Here is a 16,038-nt window from a genome sequence, read left to right as displayed (position 1 = left end):
GCCCACCGGCCTTTTTTGCCAGGCCTGACCTGCTACGTGACTCGGGGTAATTCACGTCTCTTTTAAGACTCAGTTTCTTCATCCGGGAGATGGAGGTGGGGCGGCCAGGGTGCAGCAAAGGAAAACTGAGCCGAGAAGCACACACCTACTTACTAACCTCTGAGGACAGCAGGCACCCGGCCCAGAGGAAGGGCGGGGTCTAAACTAAGGGGCGCAGACCCCAGGAACTATTGGAGAGGCTGTGCGTGGGGCGGGGCTTGAGTTCTCTGGTCCGTACTGGGACCCCGGCAGTACTGGGCTCCTCCGCTGGGTCGCTTAAGCTGGAGAGGGCGGGACTCCGGTCACCGCTACAGCCTAAACTCCTCAGGGGCGGGGCTCACTGGGGCGCCTAGTTTAGAGCTCCCGGGGAAGCCTGAGTTTAGGATGACAGAGGGCGGGTTTCGGTGAGGGGCGTGGCTGGTAGTAGTGGGTGGTGTTTAGAGCCCCAGCCCCGCCCACTGCTGACGCACCCCAGAGCTCCGTACGGGAAGGGGGCGTGGCTAGTTGGAGGGATGGGCTTGGGGCTGGAGACGCTGTCGCCGTCGCTGGGCGGGGCCTAGAGGGAAGAGGCGGGGCTTAGGGCCCGGCCTGCGGCGGCGGTCACCGGAGCCGTCGGGCCGGGCGGCGGACAGCCGAGGACCGCGGGGCGGCGCCGTGTCCTCCGCCATGACAGGTGGGCGCGGGGCCAGGCGGGCGACGGGAGCCGAGTGACCTTGGCGTTAGCTGGCGCCGATGACGCGGGCGTAGCGGCGCGCGGTGGCGGGGTGTCCCGGGCTCTGCGCGGCGGGCCGGGGGGCGCTGGGGGTCTCGGGTGCAGAGTGGGGGGCCGTCGTGGACTGAGGAGACAGAACAGCAGGTGAGCGCCCACGCGGTGCACCGCACAGGCTGCACCTGCGGAGCGGGGCGGTGTCCCGGGGCGGGATGGATCTGAGAGAGGGAAATGGTGCTCACCGCCACTCTAGAGCGGCGATTGCACTCACCCCCCACGGGGGCGGGACCAGCGCTGCGCTCCTGGGCAGCCTGTGGTACCAGTGAGGCGCCCGTGCTTCCCGCTTGCTCCGGGGGGCCTGCGAGACTCCAGCGACGTTCCCTTACTAGATGAGTCTAGGGAATTCGGAGCCAGCAACTGGATTCCTGTTCTCTAGGCTCGGTAGCCCCAGCCCAACCCTTTGCTCTGGGGACTCGCCCACTTCATTTCTGATCCCAGCCGGACACAGTGACATTGCTGTGCTGAGTTTTCCCTGTTGAAAGAATGCCATAGGATGAGTCAGCGAGGGACCCCCTCTGGCAGAGAGCCCGGGGAATGTGGTGGCTCCCAGATGCCGCCCTTGGTTTCTGGGAGTCTCACTCTTTCTTAAGCATCATATGGCAGAGGTCATCTGGGATGGCCCAGGGAAGTCAGGGTAGCCCCAGAAGTACTCAAGGGTTTCTAAACTGGAGTCGGCACTGGTGGTGCACAAAAATAAGACCTTATGAGCTAGAACCTGGGGACTTCCAAAACAGGCTAGAGGAAACCTCAGCTACCACTTTCTCCTTTGTAGTTCCTCCAGGGCCTTCTTGTTTGTGGCTGCAGTTTCTGAGCACTACCTATGTGTAGAGCCCTGCTTAAGTCCCTAATATGCCTGTGTAGGATAAAATCTTGGGTTGGGTAAGTGCCCCCAGACCACTCTGCTGGTCAGTGGTGGGAGCAAAATGGGAGGCGTGGTCTCAGTATTCATGCTGCGCCCTGCCCTGCTGCTGGCTTTCCAGATCCTCTGGTAAGCTCATCAGGATGTGTGGGACAGATCTCAGCTGTGTTGGTCTCCAAGGGCCCATTGCAAAGACAGGATACTCGGGAAGAAATGGGGCATCCCAGCTCCAGGAAAACAGGCAGTGGGGGTGGGGGCAGCAGGTGGGTAGTCGCTTTTAGCTGGGAGGACACAGCCAGCCCCTGACTGTGGCACCAACACACACTCTTTTCTATCTGCCATCTACTTGCTGACTTTTGGACACCTCACCACCCTTCCTTTTTTCTGGTAGGAGATGGAGACAGTAGAAGCCTGACAGGGTTGATGGACAGCCCTGGGGCCTCCATTCTTGGCTCAGTGCCCTAGTGCACAAGCTGGGGGTCTGCCATACAGATTAATCTTTGCTGCCTGTGTGTGTGTGTGTGTGTGTCTATAGAACACTGAGAGTGTCTCTTCACAGAACACTCAGGTACCATGGAGTGATGACAAGAGCTTCTGGGAGAGATTCAGCGGGGAGTTGGTGCCCAAGTTGTACACCCCAGGAGAGTGATTGGTGAATTCTTGCAAGGGGCCTAAATAAGCTGGGCATGAATCAACTCGATTTGCTCAGCCTGTTGCCCGGGTCCTGACTCCATGGTTGTGAGCTGCAGACAGGAAGGCTTTGGGACCCTATGGGCAGAGTAAGGGCAGGTTGGGGCCCACTGCTTCAGGGTCCCAAATGCCAGAATGAGGACTTAGGTCTGGGCTGCAGACGTTCAAGATGCGGGCTCCTGGTACCAGCTGGTAGGGAAGGAAAACACGGGCAGAGGCTCATGGATTCTGCACGGAGGGATTCATCTTTTATCTAGTAGAGGCGTTCCTGGCCTTGTTTACAGGGTATCCAGGCAGAGCCTTGCAAGTCTGCATGATACCCAGTGGCTGCCTGCTTGTGGTTGCATGCATAGCTTACAAGAGCCACAGGAAGCACAGGAAGTGCCTTGCTCTAGAGCTGCTGGCTTCAGCTCCTGGGCTGGGCCACCCATGCCAGGTGACTCAGGGCTCCTGTGACTCATGCTTGTGGGCAGCAGAGGCCCATCTTGCTAGCGGCTCTCAGAGTGGGAGGAGGCCGCTATGAGGCATTGGCCACTGTCTACCAGCAGACCTCGCCTTTGGACCTTGGACTGGAGCCCATTCATTCCAGAACTCTTTAATGAGTGCCTACTGTATGTGCTGCCCTGTACACATTGGCACAATATGGAGACAGACAGCCTTGGCCTGCTCCTGTCTGGAAGAGAGCAGGCCCCTGAATTCACTGTGATCCATGTGTTAATGACAGAACAGGCAGCCGTAGCATGGCTGTGTTACCTCCAGGCTGATGGCAGTCTTGTAACTTCACCATGCCTTCATTTCCCTATCTGAAAGCGGGGCAGCTGCGGAGCTGGTGGGAGGATGGAGGTTGTAGGTAGGTGTAACTAGAACCACGAAATGTCTGGCCTGTGGATTGTTTTGTGCATTGGCTCAGTGTTCATCTGAACTCTTTAATAAGATGCTGCAGGTACTGAAGCCAGCCTCTACCTAATGCACCTGGTAATGTGGCAAGTCACTGGGTATCCCTGGGCTGTTGGTAAGTCTGTCTTCCACGTAGATTGTCAAGGGCTCAGCCAATATGCCCAGTCCCCAGCTGCCATGATTGGGTGGTGCTGATGGCCTCAGACAGGGGTGGAATGGCTGATGAGCCGAAGTATGGGCCTTGGGGGAGCAATGTCTGTCAACCAGGACAAGCCTATCCCTAGTCTCTGAGAGCAGGCTTCCAGGCTGAGGATGTGTTTATGGGGTCCTTGGTGAATGCAGCCCCACTGTTACACTGAACTGGAAGACACCCCAAGTTCCTGGCATAGGGTGGGCATGCTGATAGGCTGTGCCCACCTGGGTAAGGAAGGACTCCCCAAAGCCACCATCAGGGATGAGAGGGTGAAGGAGTCTGTTGTTGGTTGGTCTTTGGTCTTTCTGGGGACCCGCCACCCGGCTCTCAAATAAATCACTCATGGAGGCTTATTCTTAATTAGGAATGCCTGGCCTTAAGCTTAGCTTTTTTCTTGCCAGCTTTCCTTAACTATTTTTTTTTTCCAGAGCTGAGGATTGAACCCAGGGCCTTGTGCTTGCTAGGCAAGCGCTCTACCACTGAGCTAAACCCCCAACCCCTCCTTAACTTAGATTATCCCGTCTATCTTTCGCCTCTGGGCTTTTCCCGTTCTCTTACTTCTGTAATCTTACTCTTATGGTGTAGCTTGCTGTGTAGCTGGGTGGCTGGCCCATGATACCCTCCTCCTCCTCTGGCTCCTAATTCTCCTCTTCTTCCAAATTTCTCCTTCTATATATTCTCTTTGCCTGCCAGCCCTGCCTATTTCTCTCTCCTGCATCGCTATTGGCCATTCAGCTCTTTATTAGACCATCAGGTGTTTTAGACAGGCACAGTATCACAGCTTCACAGAGTTAAATAAGCAAATAAATATAAACAAAAGTAACAAACCTTAAAATAATATTCCCCAACAGGAGTCAGAAGACAGACCAGCCAGGAGGTGTGAGGAAGGTAGCCTGTTGATTCCATACCCAGGGATAAAGCCAGGGACCAAGCCAGGGACCCAGCTCACTTTTCTCAACATGGTGACCCTATTTGATAAAAAGCCAACCTATCTTATAGAGGTCTAATTCAATTGCAAGCAGATACACTTGCTTTTAGATTTATTTTCTGTCTACAAGTATTTTGCATACATGCATGTATGTGCACCGTGTGTGTGCCTGGTGTCAAGAAGGTCAGAAGAAGCCATCGGAACCCTTGGCATTGGAGTTACAGACCATTGAGAGCGACCATATGTTCTCCAAGAGTAACATGCGCCTTAACCTCTAAGCCGTCTCTCCAGCCCCTGCATTTGCTTTTAAAGAACAGTTTGATCCATTCTGACAAATGCCTGCACCTGTGTAAGCACAAACCAGGCAGCATCTAGACATTTCTGTGACTCAGGAAGATCCTTGGGGCTCCTTCTCAAGTAATCTGTTCCTACTCAGGGTTGCTCTGCTTTCCAGAATTCCCCCTCCTGCCCCCAGTTTTTCCATAAACATCAACAATGGAAATTTCCAAATAAGTTTTTTTTAATAGACTTATTTGTTTAATTTATTTTGAGTCCAAGTCTCTCTTTATTGTTCAGGCTGCTGCAGCCTTTCCAGTAGGTAGGACTTCAAGTGTATACTGCCTGGGTGTATACTGCCTGGTGTATACTGCCTGGTGTATACTGCCTGGTGTATACTGCCTAGGTGTTTACTGCCTGGGTGTATACTGCCTGGGTGTATACTGCCTGGTGTATACTGCCTGGTGTATACTGCCTGGGTGTATACTGCCTGGTGTATACTGCCTGGTGTATACTGCCTGGTGTATACTGCCTGGTGTATACTGCCTGGGTGTACACTGTCTGGTGTGCACTGCCTGGTGTATACTGCCTGGTGTATACTGCCTAGGTGTTTACTGCCTGGGTGTATACTGCCTGGGTGTATACTGCCTGGTGTATACTGCCTGGGTGTATACTGCCTGGGTGTATACTGCCTGGGTGAATACTGCCTGGGTGTACACTGCCTGGTGTTTACTGCCTGGGTGTATACTGCCTGGTGTATACTGCCTGGTGTATACTGCCTGGGTGTATACTGCCTGGTGTATACTGCCTGGTGTTTACTGCCCAGGTGTATACTGCCTGGTGTATACTGCCTGGTGTATACTGCCTAGGTGTTTACTGCCTGGGTGAATACTGCCCAGGTGTATACTGCCTGGTGTATACTGCCTGGCGCTGGCCTTTACTTGGGGAACAACTGCCTGGAGATTGAACAGATAGTGCAGAAATTGAAGAAATGGACTCCCCTTCCCTCCCTCATATCATGACCATTTTCTATCAATTTGTTATTAGCTGGAGCCCAGAATCTGCATTAGCATTCCCCCCTTGTATGGGACATTCAGTGGGCTTTGACAAGTGCCCTATGCTATAACACAGAGTAGTTTCAGCGCCTAACACTCCTCTGTTCCCGCTTACTCACCCCTCCCTCCCTCCCCATGCCTGGCAACCCCTGATTTTATTGTCTCCTTGGTATTGCCTTTTCTGCAGTGTGGTGTAGACCCATACGGTATGGGGCTTTTTCAGACAGGCTCTTTCACTTAGTACTGTGTGTTGAAGGCTCCACCACAGCTTTTCATGTCACTAGTTTATTTATCTTTTGCAGTACTGAGAACTGAACCTAGGACCTTGTGCATGCTGGGAAAGATACCACTGAAATGTATCTTTAAAATTTTTATTTTGATACAAGGCCTCACTAAGTTGCTCCACCAGGCCTTGAAGTTGGGGTCCTCCTGTCTCAGCTTGGCTTATCTTTCCACCCCTATTTTGTGATGTGTGTGCATGTGTGTGTGAGGGTGAGCACATGCTATAGCACACATCTGGAATTCAGAGGACAGCCTCAGGTGTCGGTCCTCACCTACCTTGTTTGAGATGGTCTCTCTTCTCTTGTTTATTGTGACCTGTATGCCAGGCTAGCGGCTCATGAGCGGCTGGGGATTCCTGTCCCCACCTCAGTTCTTGAGGCAGGGTCCCTAGAGTTTCCCAGTTCAGCTAGACTCTGTCTAGCAAGCTCTAGGGATCTGCCCTCCTTCACCTCAGTGCTGGGATTGCAGGGATTTGCCGATGCTCCTGGGTTTGTGAGAGTTCAGAGGAATTTCTCAGGTCCCCACACCTGTGCGCAGCTCCAAGCCCGGCTGAACTGTCTTCTTCCTGACCTTTTTTGTGTTTGTTTTACTTATTTGTTTATTTTTGTTTTGTTTTTGTTTTTTGGTCTCACATTATATAGCCTAGACTTGCCTTGAACTTATAATCCTCCTGCCTCAGCATTCCGAATGCTAAAACTACAGATGTGCATCACCATACATGGTCACCCTGTTGTCATTTCTGATGTTCGGAATTTCAGTCATTTTGGTCAGTCTGTTTAAGTACCTGTTCATTTTGCTGGTCTTTTCAGTGAACACACTTGGGTTTTGTTGACTTTTCTCTTTTGTAACTGTTGTCTTCTCTGGGTGATCTCCCCTCTGCTCTGTGCCTGTCCCTTCTTTCTGTTAGCTTTGTGTCTGACTTGTCTGGTTCTTCTAGCCCCTCCTTCCTTCCCTTCCAAGTGAGCTGCCTTTGTAAAAGCTGGGGAGGTGTCCGTCATGTTAGGCCATTCATTTTAGCTTTTTTTTTTTTTTTAATTTTTATTTTGAGACAAGGTTTCACTAGGCACTGTGTAACTCCAGCTAGCCTGGACTCTACATAGACCAGGGTGTCCTCAAACCCATAGAACTCTACCTGCTTCTCCTCCAGAGTGGTAGGATTAAAGCGTGTGCCACACCTGACCCAAGCTCGCTCTGTTTTAAAGTGTGTGAGTTTATGGCTTTGCTTCTCCCTCTCAGAGGTGTGCTGGCTCCATCCCTTAGATTTTGGTGTGTTTGTTTCTCATTTGACTCAAGGTTGTTTTCAGTTTATTTTGACCTGTTAGTTTAGTGGTTCTCAACCTGTGGGGTGTGACCCCTTTGGGGGTCAAACTACCCTTTTGCAGGGGTCGCCTAAGACCATCAGAAAACACAGATATCTATATTACTATTCATGGCAGTAGCAAAATTACAGTTATGAAGTAGCAATGAAAATAATTTATGGTTAGGGGGTCACCACAAAATGAGGAACTGTATTAAAAGAGCCACAGCATTAGGAAGGTTGAGAACCGCTGTATTAGTTGTTTGATTCCTACAGATTTGTGAACTCTGGTGGTATTGATGTCTAGGTTCCTGTAACATGATCCGAAAAGAGCCTTTGATTTAAATGCTTGTAAATATATTGAGACTTATTTGTGACTGAGGAGCTGCATGTTTTGTGATCTAGAGTATGTTCATGTGCACTTGGGAAGAGTGTGGGCTTTTTTGTTACTGGGTAGTGTGTTTTGTGTGTGACTTTTAGGTACAGTTTAGAGTATTGCTCAAGTCTTCCATTTCCTTATTGATCTTGTAGCTGGTTGTCTAGTCTGTTGTTTAAAGTGGTGCATTAACATCTTTAAATGTTAGAGAGCTGTCTGTCTCCCTTCAGTTCCACCAATATTTCCTCATTTGGGGCTCTGATACTTGGTGCAGATGTGTTTATAGTTGTTACATGTTCCTGATGAATAAACCTTTTATTTACATATGCTGGTTTTTTTTTAATCTCTTGTACCAGTTTTGACTTAAGGTCTATTTTGTCTAATGCTAATCCAGCCACTCCTGTTTCTGGTTTGGTTTCTGTTTACAATCAAGTGTGTTCAACCTGCTGCCTGTGGGCCACATGGGGCTGGATGGGACTGAGGACAGCTGTGAATGTAGCCCAACACAAAGCTGTAAACATACTTAAAACATTATGAAATTGTTCTTGAACATTACATTTGTAGATGACCACTTCCCATGCTGAAATGTCAGAAGGCTGGACACACCTAAGTGGACTGTCCTCTTCCTCCTTTCACTTTCAACCGATTTGTGTCTTTAGCTCTTTAGTGAGTGTCTTGGAGTATTTAGTTGCGGCATATGTTTTTAAGGCCATTCTGCCAATCCCTGCCTTTTGATCAGAGAGTTTATCCTGCTTACATTTAAAGTAATTGTTGAGAAAGAAAGATTTGTCTCTGCTGTTTGTGTTTGTAGGTCTTTTAGCTTTTTCAGCCCTTGTTTCTACCTTGGCTGATTTCCTTTGTGTATAGTTAATATTTCTGTGGTAATGTTTTGATTCTTTTATTTTACTTTATGTGTATTCTATAGATACCGTCTTCATGGTTAACATGAAAATTCCAGATGCCCCCTCCAGAGAGACTCTTGCCCTTCCAGCAGGTGTGGGTCTCCTGTGGTCAGCACAGGGGTGCCATCTGGGGTCCCTTTGGAGGCTGTGCTGGCTCACCCCTCATGCTGTCCACATGTGTTCCAGATCAGACCTACTGTGACCGGCTGGTACAGGACACACCTTTCCTGACAGGACAGGGTCGCCTGAGCGAGCAACAAGTGGACAGGATCATCCTCCAGCTGAACCGCTACTACCCACAAATCCTTACCAACAAGGAGGCCGAAAAGGTGCTGAGGGGTGAGCGGGGCCAGGGTACCTCTTGGGTGTCTCCCCTCTGTAATTAGAGTCTTTCTCTGTCCCTCTAGCCACCTCTCAAACAATAACACAGAGACTTTTTATTAATTATGAAAGCTGAGCCTTAGTGTAGGCTGTTTCTAATTAGCTCTTATAACTTTAATTAGCTCATCTTATCATCTACATGCTGCCATGTGGCTTGTGACTTTTACCTCTCCTGCATGTCCTGCTTCCTCTGTGTCCAGCTGGCGACTCTCCCTTTCTTCTTCCTAGAGTTCTCTCTCTGTCTGGAAGTCCTGCCCATACCTCCTACCTAGCTATTGGCCATTTCGCTTTTTATTAAACAAATCACAGTGGTTTATATTTACACAGTGTAATCAAATATCTCGCAAGACCCCTCTCTGAACTGGAAGAAGCTGGCATAGACCTTGAGTTGTCTTCTCAGGAATGGGAATCACACCTGGACTTGGGCAGATCCACATGGTCTTATATCATCAGATCTTTATGCCTCAGTTTCTCCAAATGTTCTTGTTGCTGCTGGCCCCTTCCAGAAGGTTTATAAGAAGGTTGCAGGAGGTGATACATGGTGTCTTAGTTAGAGTTACTATTGCTAGGATAAAACACCATGACCAAAGTCAAATTGGGGAAGAAAGGGTTTATTTGGTTTATGCTTCCACATCCATAGTCTATAACTGAAGGAAGTCAGGACAGGAATCCAAACGGGGCAGAAACCTAGAGGAAGGAGCTGATGCAGAGGCCATCGAGGAGTGCTGCTTACTGGCTTGCTCATCATGGCTTGCTCGACCTGGTTTCTTACAGAATCCAGGTCCACTAGCCCAGGGATGGCACTACCCACAATGGACAGGGTCTCCCCCATCAATGCTCTGCAGGCTTGCCTATAGCCCACTCCTATAGAGGCATTTTCTCAATTGAGGTTCCCTCCTCTCAGATAACTCTAGATGTGTCAAGTTGACATAAAATTTGCCATCACACATGACAACACACAACACAAGAATAAAAGGAGGGCTGACAAAGGAGGGATCAGAAGTCCAGACCTGGAATTTTGGGTATATAGCTCAGTTGGTAAAATGCTTTCTGTGTGAATATGAGACTTGAGTTTGGATCCCCAACTGTAACCCCAGCAGACACAGAGACAGTAGATCCCAGGGCCTTGCTGGCCAACCAGTTTAGCCAAAATGGTGAACTCCAGGTTCAGTGAGAGACTCTGTCTCAAAAAAGTAGGGTACAGTGTAGCAGGAATCTTAAAGTGTCCTATTCATTAAATCAAATCTGAGGCCAGTTATTGGGGTGAATACTAGAAGATCAGAGAGACAGAACAAGCCACAGCTCACTTCACCTGGCCAACTTCTCAGCTGATCTTGTTTCCTCAGACTGGAAGCCTCTGTGTCCTCATATCCAAATGGCTCTCAGCTGAACTGTGCTGCTCAAAACCTAAAAGCTTAACCAGCCAAATGCTTCTAGTTTCTGGTCCTCACGCCTTATATATCTTTCTGTTTTTGCCATCACTCCCTGGGATTAAAGACTCACTTCTTGGGATTAAAGGCATGTGTCACCATGCCTGGCTGTTTCCAATGTGGCCTTGAACTCACAGAGATCCAGAAGGATTTCTACCTCTGGAATGCTAGGATTAAAGGTGTGAGTGCCACCATTTTCTAGCCTTTGTATCTAGTGGCTGTTCTGTCTCTGACCCCAGATAAGTTTATTAGGGTGCACAATATTTTGGAGAACACAATACCACCATAGTACAGAGCCATTGAGGAAAGAATCCTGATATCAACCCCTGGCCTCTGTGTGCACCCACGTGCATGGGCACCCCCCCACACACCCCCACACACAGACACATAGACATATACACACACACCCCTACACCATATACACACAGACACATGCACACTCACACACATACATACCACACCACACATATGTAGACATGCAGACACACAGACACATACCACACACACACAGTCACACACACTACATACACACACACCTACACCATATGCACACAGACACAGACACATACGCACATTCACACTATACCATACACACACACACACACCACACCACACATATGTAGACATGCAGACACACACCACACACATGCACACACACCACACTACACATATGTAGACATGCAGACACACAGGACACACACACACACACACACACACACACACACACACACACACACACACACACCAGAAGTCTGGACCTGTTGGTACCCTGGAACCGTGGCTCTTCCAGAGGGTCAAAGTAAGTGAAAGTTCACTGCTTTTCCTCATCATTCTTCCTTGTGTTTATAAGGCCAAAAGGCCAACCTGTAATAGATGGGCAGTGGAGGCTGCCCCTAACCCACAGCCAAGCCTGGCCTGCCTGCTCAGCAGGCTTGAGGGAGGCCGGTCCCACTGGGAGCTTCAGCGTCTGTAAAACAAGCATGCTATCCCACTTGGCTCAGAGACTGGAATGTGGCCTGGTCCACCTGAGCCAGGTGAAGAGCTACCAGGCACACTCTCTGGACATCTCGGGTTCTTACCCACAGCCCTACAAATAGCTGAAGTCTTTACCCCATTTTACAGAGGGGACTACTGAGGCCTGAAAGACCTCACAGCTGCAGACACCATAACAGTTCTCTGGAGATGGCACTTCAGATGCAGTCCCTGGGCTTTGTGTCACAAAGGTTGATCCTGCCTAATTCCTCCAGGCCTGAGAAGGGGACCCCAACAAGCCCCAGGTTTCAGGGACAAGGATGAGTTGGGCCTGGCCTTCTCCAAGTTTCAGCACATGCCCCTGGCAGTGTCACCAAGATTGGAGGTACTGGATAGGACAGGGAGTGACAGAGACCCACTAGGCCTTTGAGGGTCCATTTCAGATCCTGCTCCTGGTCACCTCTTCTGGGTACCACAGATGATTCCCCTTCTGGGAGGTCGGCTCAGAGCCGGCAAGGTTGGGCGGGAGAGAAGCAGAGTCAACTCAGACACAGTGTGAGCCCCACAGTGTGATTTGAAAGGGACAGGCTCCAGTTCGTCCCCTTGTTGTAGTAAGAAGTCTAATACATAAACTCCGGATGTTTATACCCCAAGGGGGCTGTCCTCTCACAGGCCCTCCAGGCTTCTGTTATCTCTGGTCAGTTTTCCCCCATAGCCACCAGGGGGCAGCACCAGACCACAGCCGGGTCTGGACTCAGTGCCAAGTGGTCTGTCCACTGACCTTCCCAACCACGTCGGAAGAAACTGTTCTTCTCTCGGTGGCTTTTGAAATGCTAGCCTCATGTTCCTACAGACTGAAAAGTAATAGCAACTATCACGTATGCCATCATTCACGCTCTGTAACAACCCCCCCCACGTGGGATTATTTCCTTTTTACAAAACCTGAGTCTCAGAGGGCTGAAGTGACTCACTGAGGCCACACGGGGAGAAGCTACACGAGTGTTGTTACTTAGGGTGATGTCCCTCACGCCCTGCTTCCTTGGTGACCTCTCCCAGCCTGTTGCCCTGGAAACACAAGTATTAGCCAAGACCTAGCCGGCAACTAACTGCTCCAGCGTTAGGTGCCACACGGGTGTGTGAGAGGTGGCGAGGGTTCTGGAGTCTGTGGCACTGAGGCTGGGGTCCTGAGCGCAGCATGTCACAGCTGCCCCCTCCAGCCCACCCTTCCTTCTGCCCCCAGTTCCGGAACCCCAAGGCGTCCCTGCGTGTGCGGCTCTGCGACCTCCTGAGCCACCTTCAGCAGCGTGGGGAGCGGCACTGTCAGGAATTCTACCGAGCGCTCTACATCCATGCCCAGCCCCTGCACAATCACCTGCCCAGCCGCTACGCCCTTCGTAAGTCCTGCCCCCGCCCCCCCCCCCACCGCAGCACCCCACACTCACCAGGGAGGGCGCCAACTGCTAGCAGCGTGGCGGTCCTCGGTGCCTGGTCCTCGGTGCCCATCGGAGTCAGCAGCAGCCCACCCTGGGCATCTCTCCCGTCTGGTCCCTCCTCAGAGACCGCCCAGAGAGAACAGCACAGGCTGGCATATCAGTCTAGCCCTCTCCCTCTCTGTCGCTTCCCTTCCCCGGGCCAGTGTTCGTACAGAAGCCGGCGCCCCCACGTACCCCGCCTGCCTCCCCTTGTTTCCCATACATAGCAGCTTCGTTCTCACAGCTCCGGGCTGCGCCTCGGTCATCCCAGCCGGGAGTTACCAAGCCCACAGGAGACCCCAAGGCCACGTCTACTTTTTCTATCACCAGCCTGCTCACATGGGGTTTCTGTAGGGCATCCTTGGGTATAAGTGTGGATGGTTGGTGAGAGACAGTGTCATCTAGAGCTCTAGGTGATAGGTAGGTCCCAAAGGTCTGGGGTCACTGGAGCTGCTGGGATCTGGAAGGTCACAGTAAGGCCAGTGTGGCGACTCAATCCCAAGGTTCTGTGCTGAGGGACCTGAGAGGAGGTGCTGCTGCTGCAGACAGGAAGATGAGGTGACTCTGCCCATGCGCTGTGCTGGGACTCTGCGCTGGAGTCTCTGATCCCAAGGAGTCTTCCCCAAACCTCACAGGACACAGTGTGGACAGTTGAGGACAGAGTGAATAGGCTTTCTTCCTCATCTCTATAGAAACTGCTTCACTGGGTCCTTTAGCACCCAGCTGGATCCAAGCCACATCCCTGCAGGAAACGAAGCACCTTCTGTGGTTCAGAGGTGCCCCGGGGTCCGTGTGGCACGCCATCTGCCTGCTAACCCCATGGGGGAGTCCAGGGAAAGCTCTGGCCTGCTGCGTCTGGTATGGCAGCCCCGATGAGGCGAGCCGTTGACTCTTGATAGTGGATGTTTGTCCTGTCTTTGGTGACTTGTGGCAAACAGGATGCAGTGGCCTACTCCACACCCGTGACGTCACAGAAACTAGACCAAAGGAACCCCAAATTTATGCGGTGTTCTCTGGAGAGCTGACCTCACTGTGTGACCCAGGAGGCGGAGGCACTGCCTTGGGTTTCTCTGGGGACAACCCCGCACTCAGCTCAGCCCTCTACTAACCATGCTCTGTAATTTTGTTTCCAGAAAACTCAGATTGCAGAGAGCTGGACTGGGACAGTGAGAGCCGTGAGCTGAGTGACAGGGGTAACCGCCCCGCCACCTCCTTTGTCTTTCCCTTTTCCCTCAGGGCTCTGTCTGTGTCCCAGGGGCTTCTCCACCCCACATCGGGGTTCTTCCCGGTTTTCTGTTGGGGAGCAGGCCCCCTGTAGTGCCCGCCAGCTGCTACAGGCCATCCCCCTCCTTTCTCCCCAGGACCCATGAGCTTCCTGGCAGGCCTAGGCCTGGCCGCGGGCCTGGCCCTCCTCCTCTACTGCTGCCCTCCAGGTGAGTGCGGGCTGCCCCCATTGGAGAGTGGCAGCTCATCATTGTAGTGGGCAGCCAGCAGAGCCCAAAGTCAGAGGGCCCGGCCACGCCTGTCTCTTGGAGTCATCTCTCTCGAGACTTGGTCTCCCCACCTGTGGTATCACAGCCCTGACAAGCCTAAACCCACTGAGGCCCGTGGCTTGCCACCAGCCTCGCCTGCTCTACCCTTCCACCCCCACCCCACTCCCCTCTCTCCACCCCCTCGCGATGCCTGAGTCTGCCATCCCGGGAGGCCTTTGGGGATAGGGCCAGGTATGGGCTCGTACAGCCGTATACGCTGAAGCTTGGGGGTCACCCAGGCAGGAGCTGGTGGGCTCAGGGGTCAGATCCAGTGCTGATCTTTCAACCTGAAAACGAAGACTGTGTGTGAGCAGGAGGTAGGGACGGCGCCACGTTCCGCCTGTTCCAGCTCTCCCAGAACTGAGTTCCCCTTCATGGCTGCTCCTTGGGTTGTCACTGCTCGCCTTTGTCTTCTAGACCCCAAAGTGCTGCCGGGGACGCGTCGCATCCTTGCCTTCTCGCCCGTCATCATTGACAGGCATGTCAGCCGCTACCTGTTGGCCTTCCTGGCAGATGACCTCGGAGGGTTCTGAGGAACCCAGACCCTGGGCCGTACCTGCTGCTTAACCAAAGAATCCCCTGGCCACCCACTGTGGGGTCCGCACTTCTTTTTCTAAATACTCATTTTTCATTATTTATAATTTCTACGAGAACACATCACCTTCACTCTACAAGGTGCTTAATATTAAATGTCCCAGGTGCCTCTGCCTCTCTGAAGTCCTCTTCTTGAGTTGGTTTTCTGTGTGTGTGTGTGTGTGTGTGTGTGTGTGTGTGTGTGTGTGTGTGTGTTAGTGTTCTAACAATGACTGTTCACCTAGGACTGGCCCAGATGCTCCTTCCTGGCTTTGAGTCCAGCCTTGGCCGAGTGCCTCCTCCAGGTCCCCCTATCCCTTCCCATCAGATGTCCTACCGTTGTGCCCTCTGCCCCGTCATCCGCACACTGGAAATGCCCCACACCATCCCCTCCCCACATCCCCGCCATTCCTTCTCTTTGAGTCAACCATCATCTTCTCGAGATGTCCCACCCCACCCCTTGACCACACACGCTCCTCTGCACGGTCCCTCCCGTGCCGTATCTCGGCCTCCCTGGTCCTTCCTGCCTGGATGCCCTGGGTGGCCCCATCACCTGGTCTTGCTCTCCAGCCCACAGGCCACTGTGGGGAAAATGGCAATCTCTCTCTGTTGCTGACTGAATCCCAGGCCTAGCCACTGGTGGTTGGGATAGCAGTAGGTGACGAGAGTCCAGGAGTGCCAGCACTCAGAAATGCCACTTCCATTGAAAGCCTCAGAAAGTGTGGACCTTTATCCTCCCTTTTCCCTCAAGGAAGTGAGCCATTGGCCATTACAACCCAGCCAGGAGAAAGGGAGATGGGCATTAGGTCAGGTCTGAGCTCAGTCCACCTTGTCCTTTCCTGTGGCTAAGGAAGCTCCATGGTCCCACCCACCCCATGGTTCCTGCCCTCTGCCTGGCTGTCCAGCCACCAAGTCTCAGCTCCTCCATGCCCTGGAAAGTAAAGTCTTAATGGAGCTGGGCCCTTGAGCCCAGATACTATCCAATATCAAGTGTGGGGATGGGGTCAGTACTGCCACCGATGGGCTGGGTGTGGCCGGAGACCAGGCCTCAGCTGTGTGCGACACTATAGGAAACACAGTCCTTGTCACTGACCCACAGGAGCCACCCTGCCCAG

At 52.0% G+C, this 16,038-nt stretch overlaps 1 protein-coding gene and 1 long non-coding RNA gene across 4 annotated transcripts; both read left to right on the top strand.

Annotated features, from left to right (window-relative positions):
* The first annotated feature begins 555 nt into the window (after nt 1-555).
* Card19 (caspase recruitment domain family member 19) lies at nt 556-15,067 on the top strand. 3 transcript variants are annotated; one of them, XM_006992288.4, is made up of 6 exons: nt 557-712; nt 8,750-8,892; nt 12,587-12,740; nt 13,952-14,011; nt 14,180-14,251; nt 14,768-15,067. In XM_006992288.4, the coding sequence occupies exons 1-6, from the start codon at nt 706-708 to the stop codon at nt 14,881-14,883; spliced, it is 552 nt and encodes a 183-aa protein (XP_006992350.1). In that variant the 5' UTR covers nt 557-705; the 3' UTR covers nt 14,884-15,067. The 3 variants fall into 3 exon arrangements, with proteins under 3 accessions (XP_076429412.1, XP_006992350.1, XP_006992351.1); XM_076573297.1 differs by lacking the exon at nt 13,952-14,011 and having other exon boundaries at nt 556-712; nt 8,750-8,902; XM_006992289.4 differs by lacking the exon at nt 13,952-14,011.
* On the top strand, nt 5,017-8,743 carry LOC143273491 (uncharacterized). Its single transcript, XR_013051631.1, has 3 exons — nt 5,017-5,087; nt 5,259-5,273; nt 5,521-8,743. It is a non-coding gene; the product is annotated as an uncharacterized LOC143273491 (long non-coding RNA).
* Nucleotides 15,068-16,038: the final 971 nt, after the last annotated feature.

Source organism: Peromyscus maniculatus, chromosome 5 (genome assembly GCF_049852395.1).
Source record: "Peromyscus maniculatus bairdii isolate BWxNUB_F1_BW_parent chromosome 5, HU_Pman_BW_mat_3.1, whole genome shotgun sequence".
Lineage (NCBI taxonomy): Eukaryota > Metazoa > Chordata > Mammalia > Rodentia > Cricetidae > Peromyscus > Peromyscus maniculatus.
The sequence above is the reverse complement of the archived record's forward strand: the minus strand, read 5'-3'. Positions and strand labels throughout refer to the sequence as shown.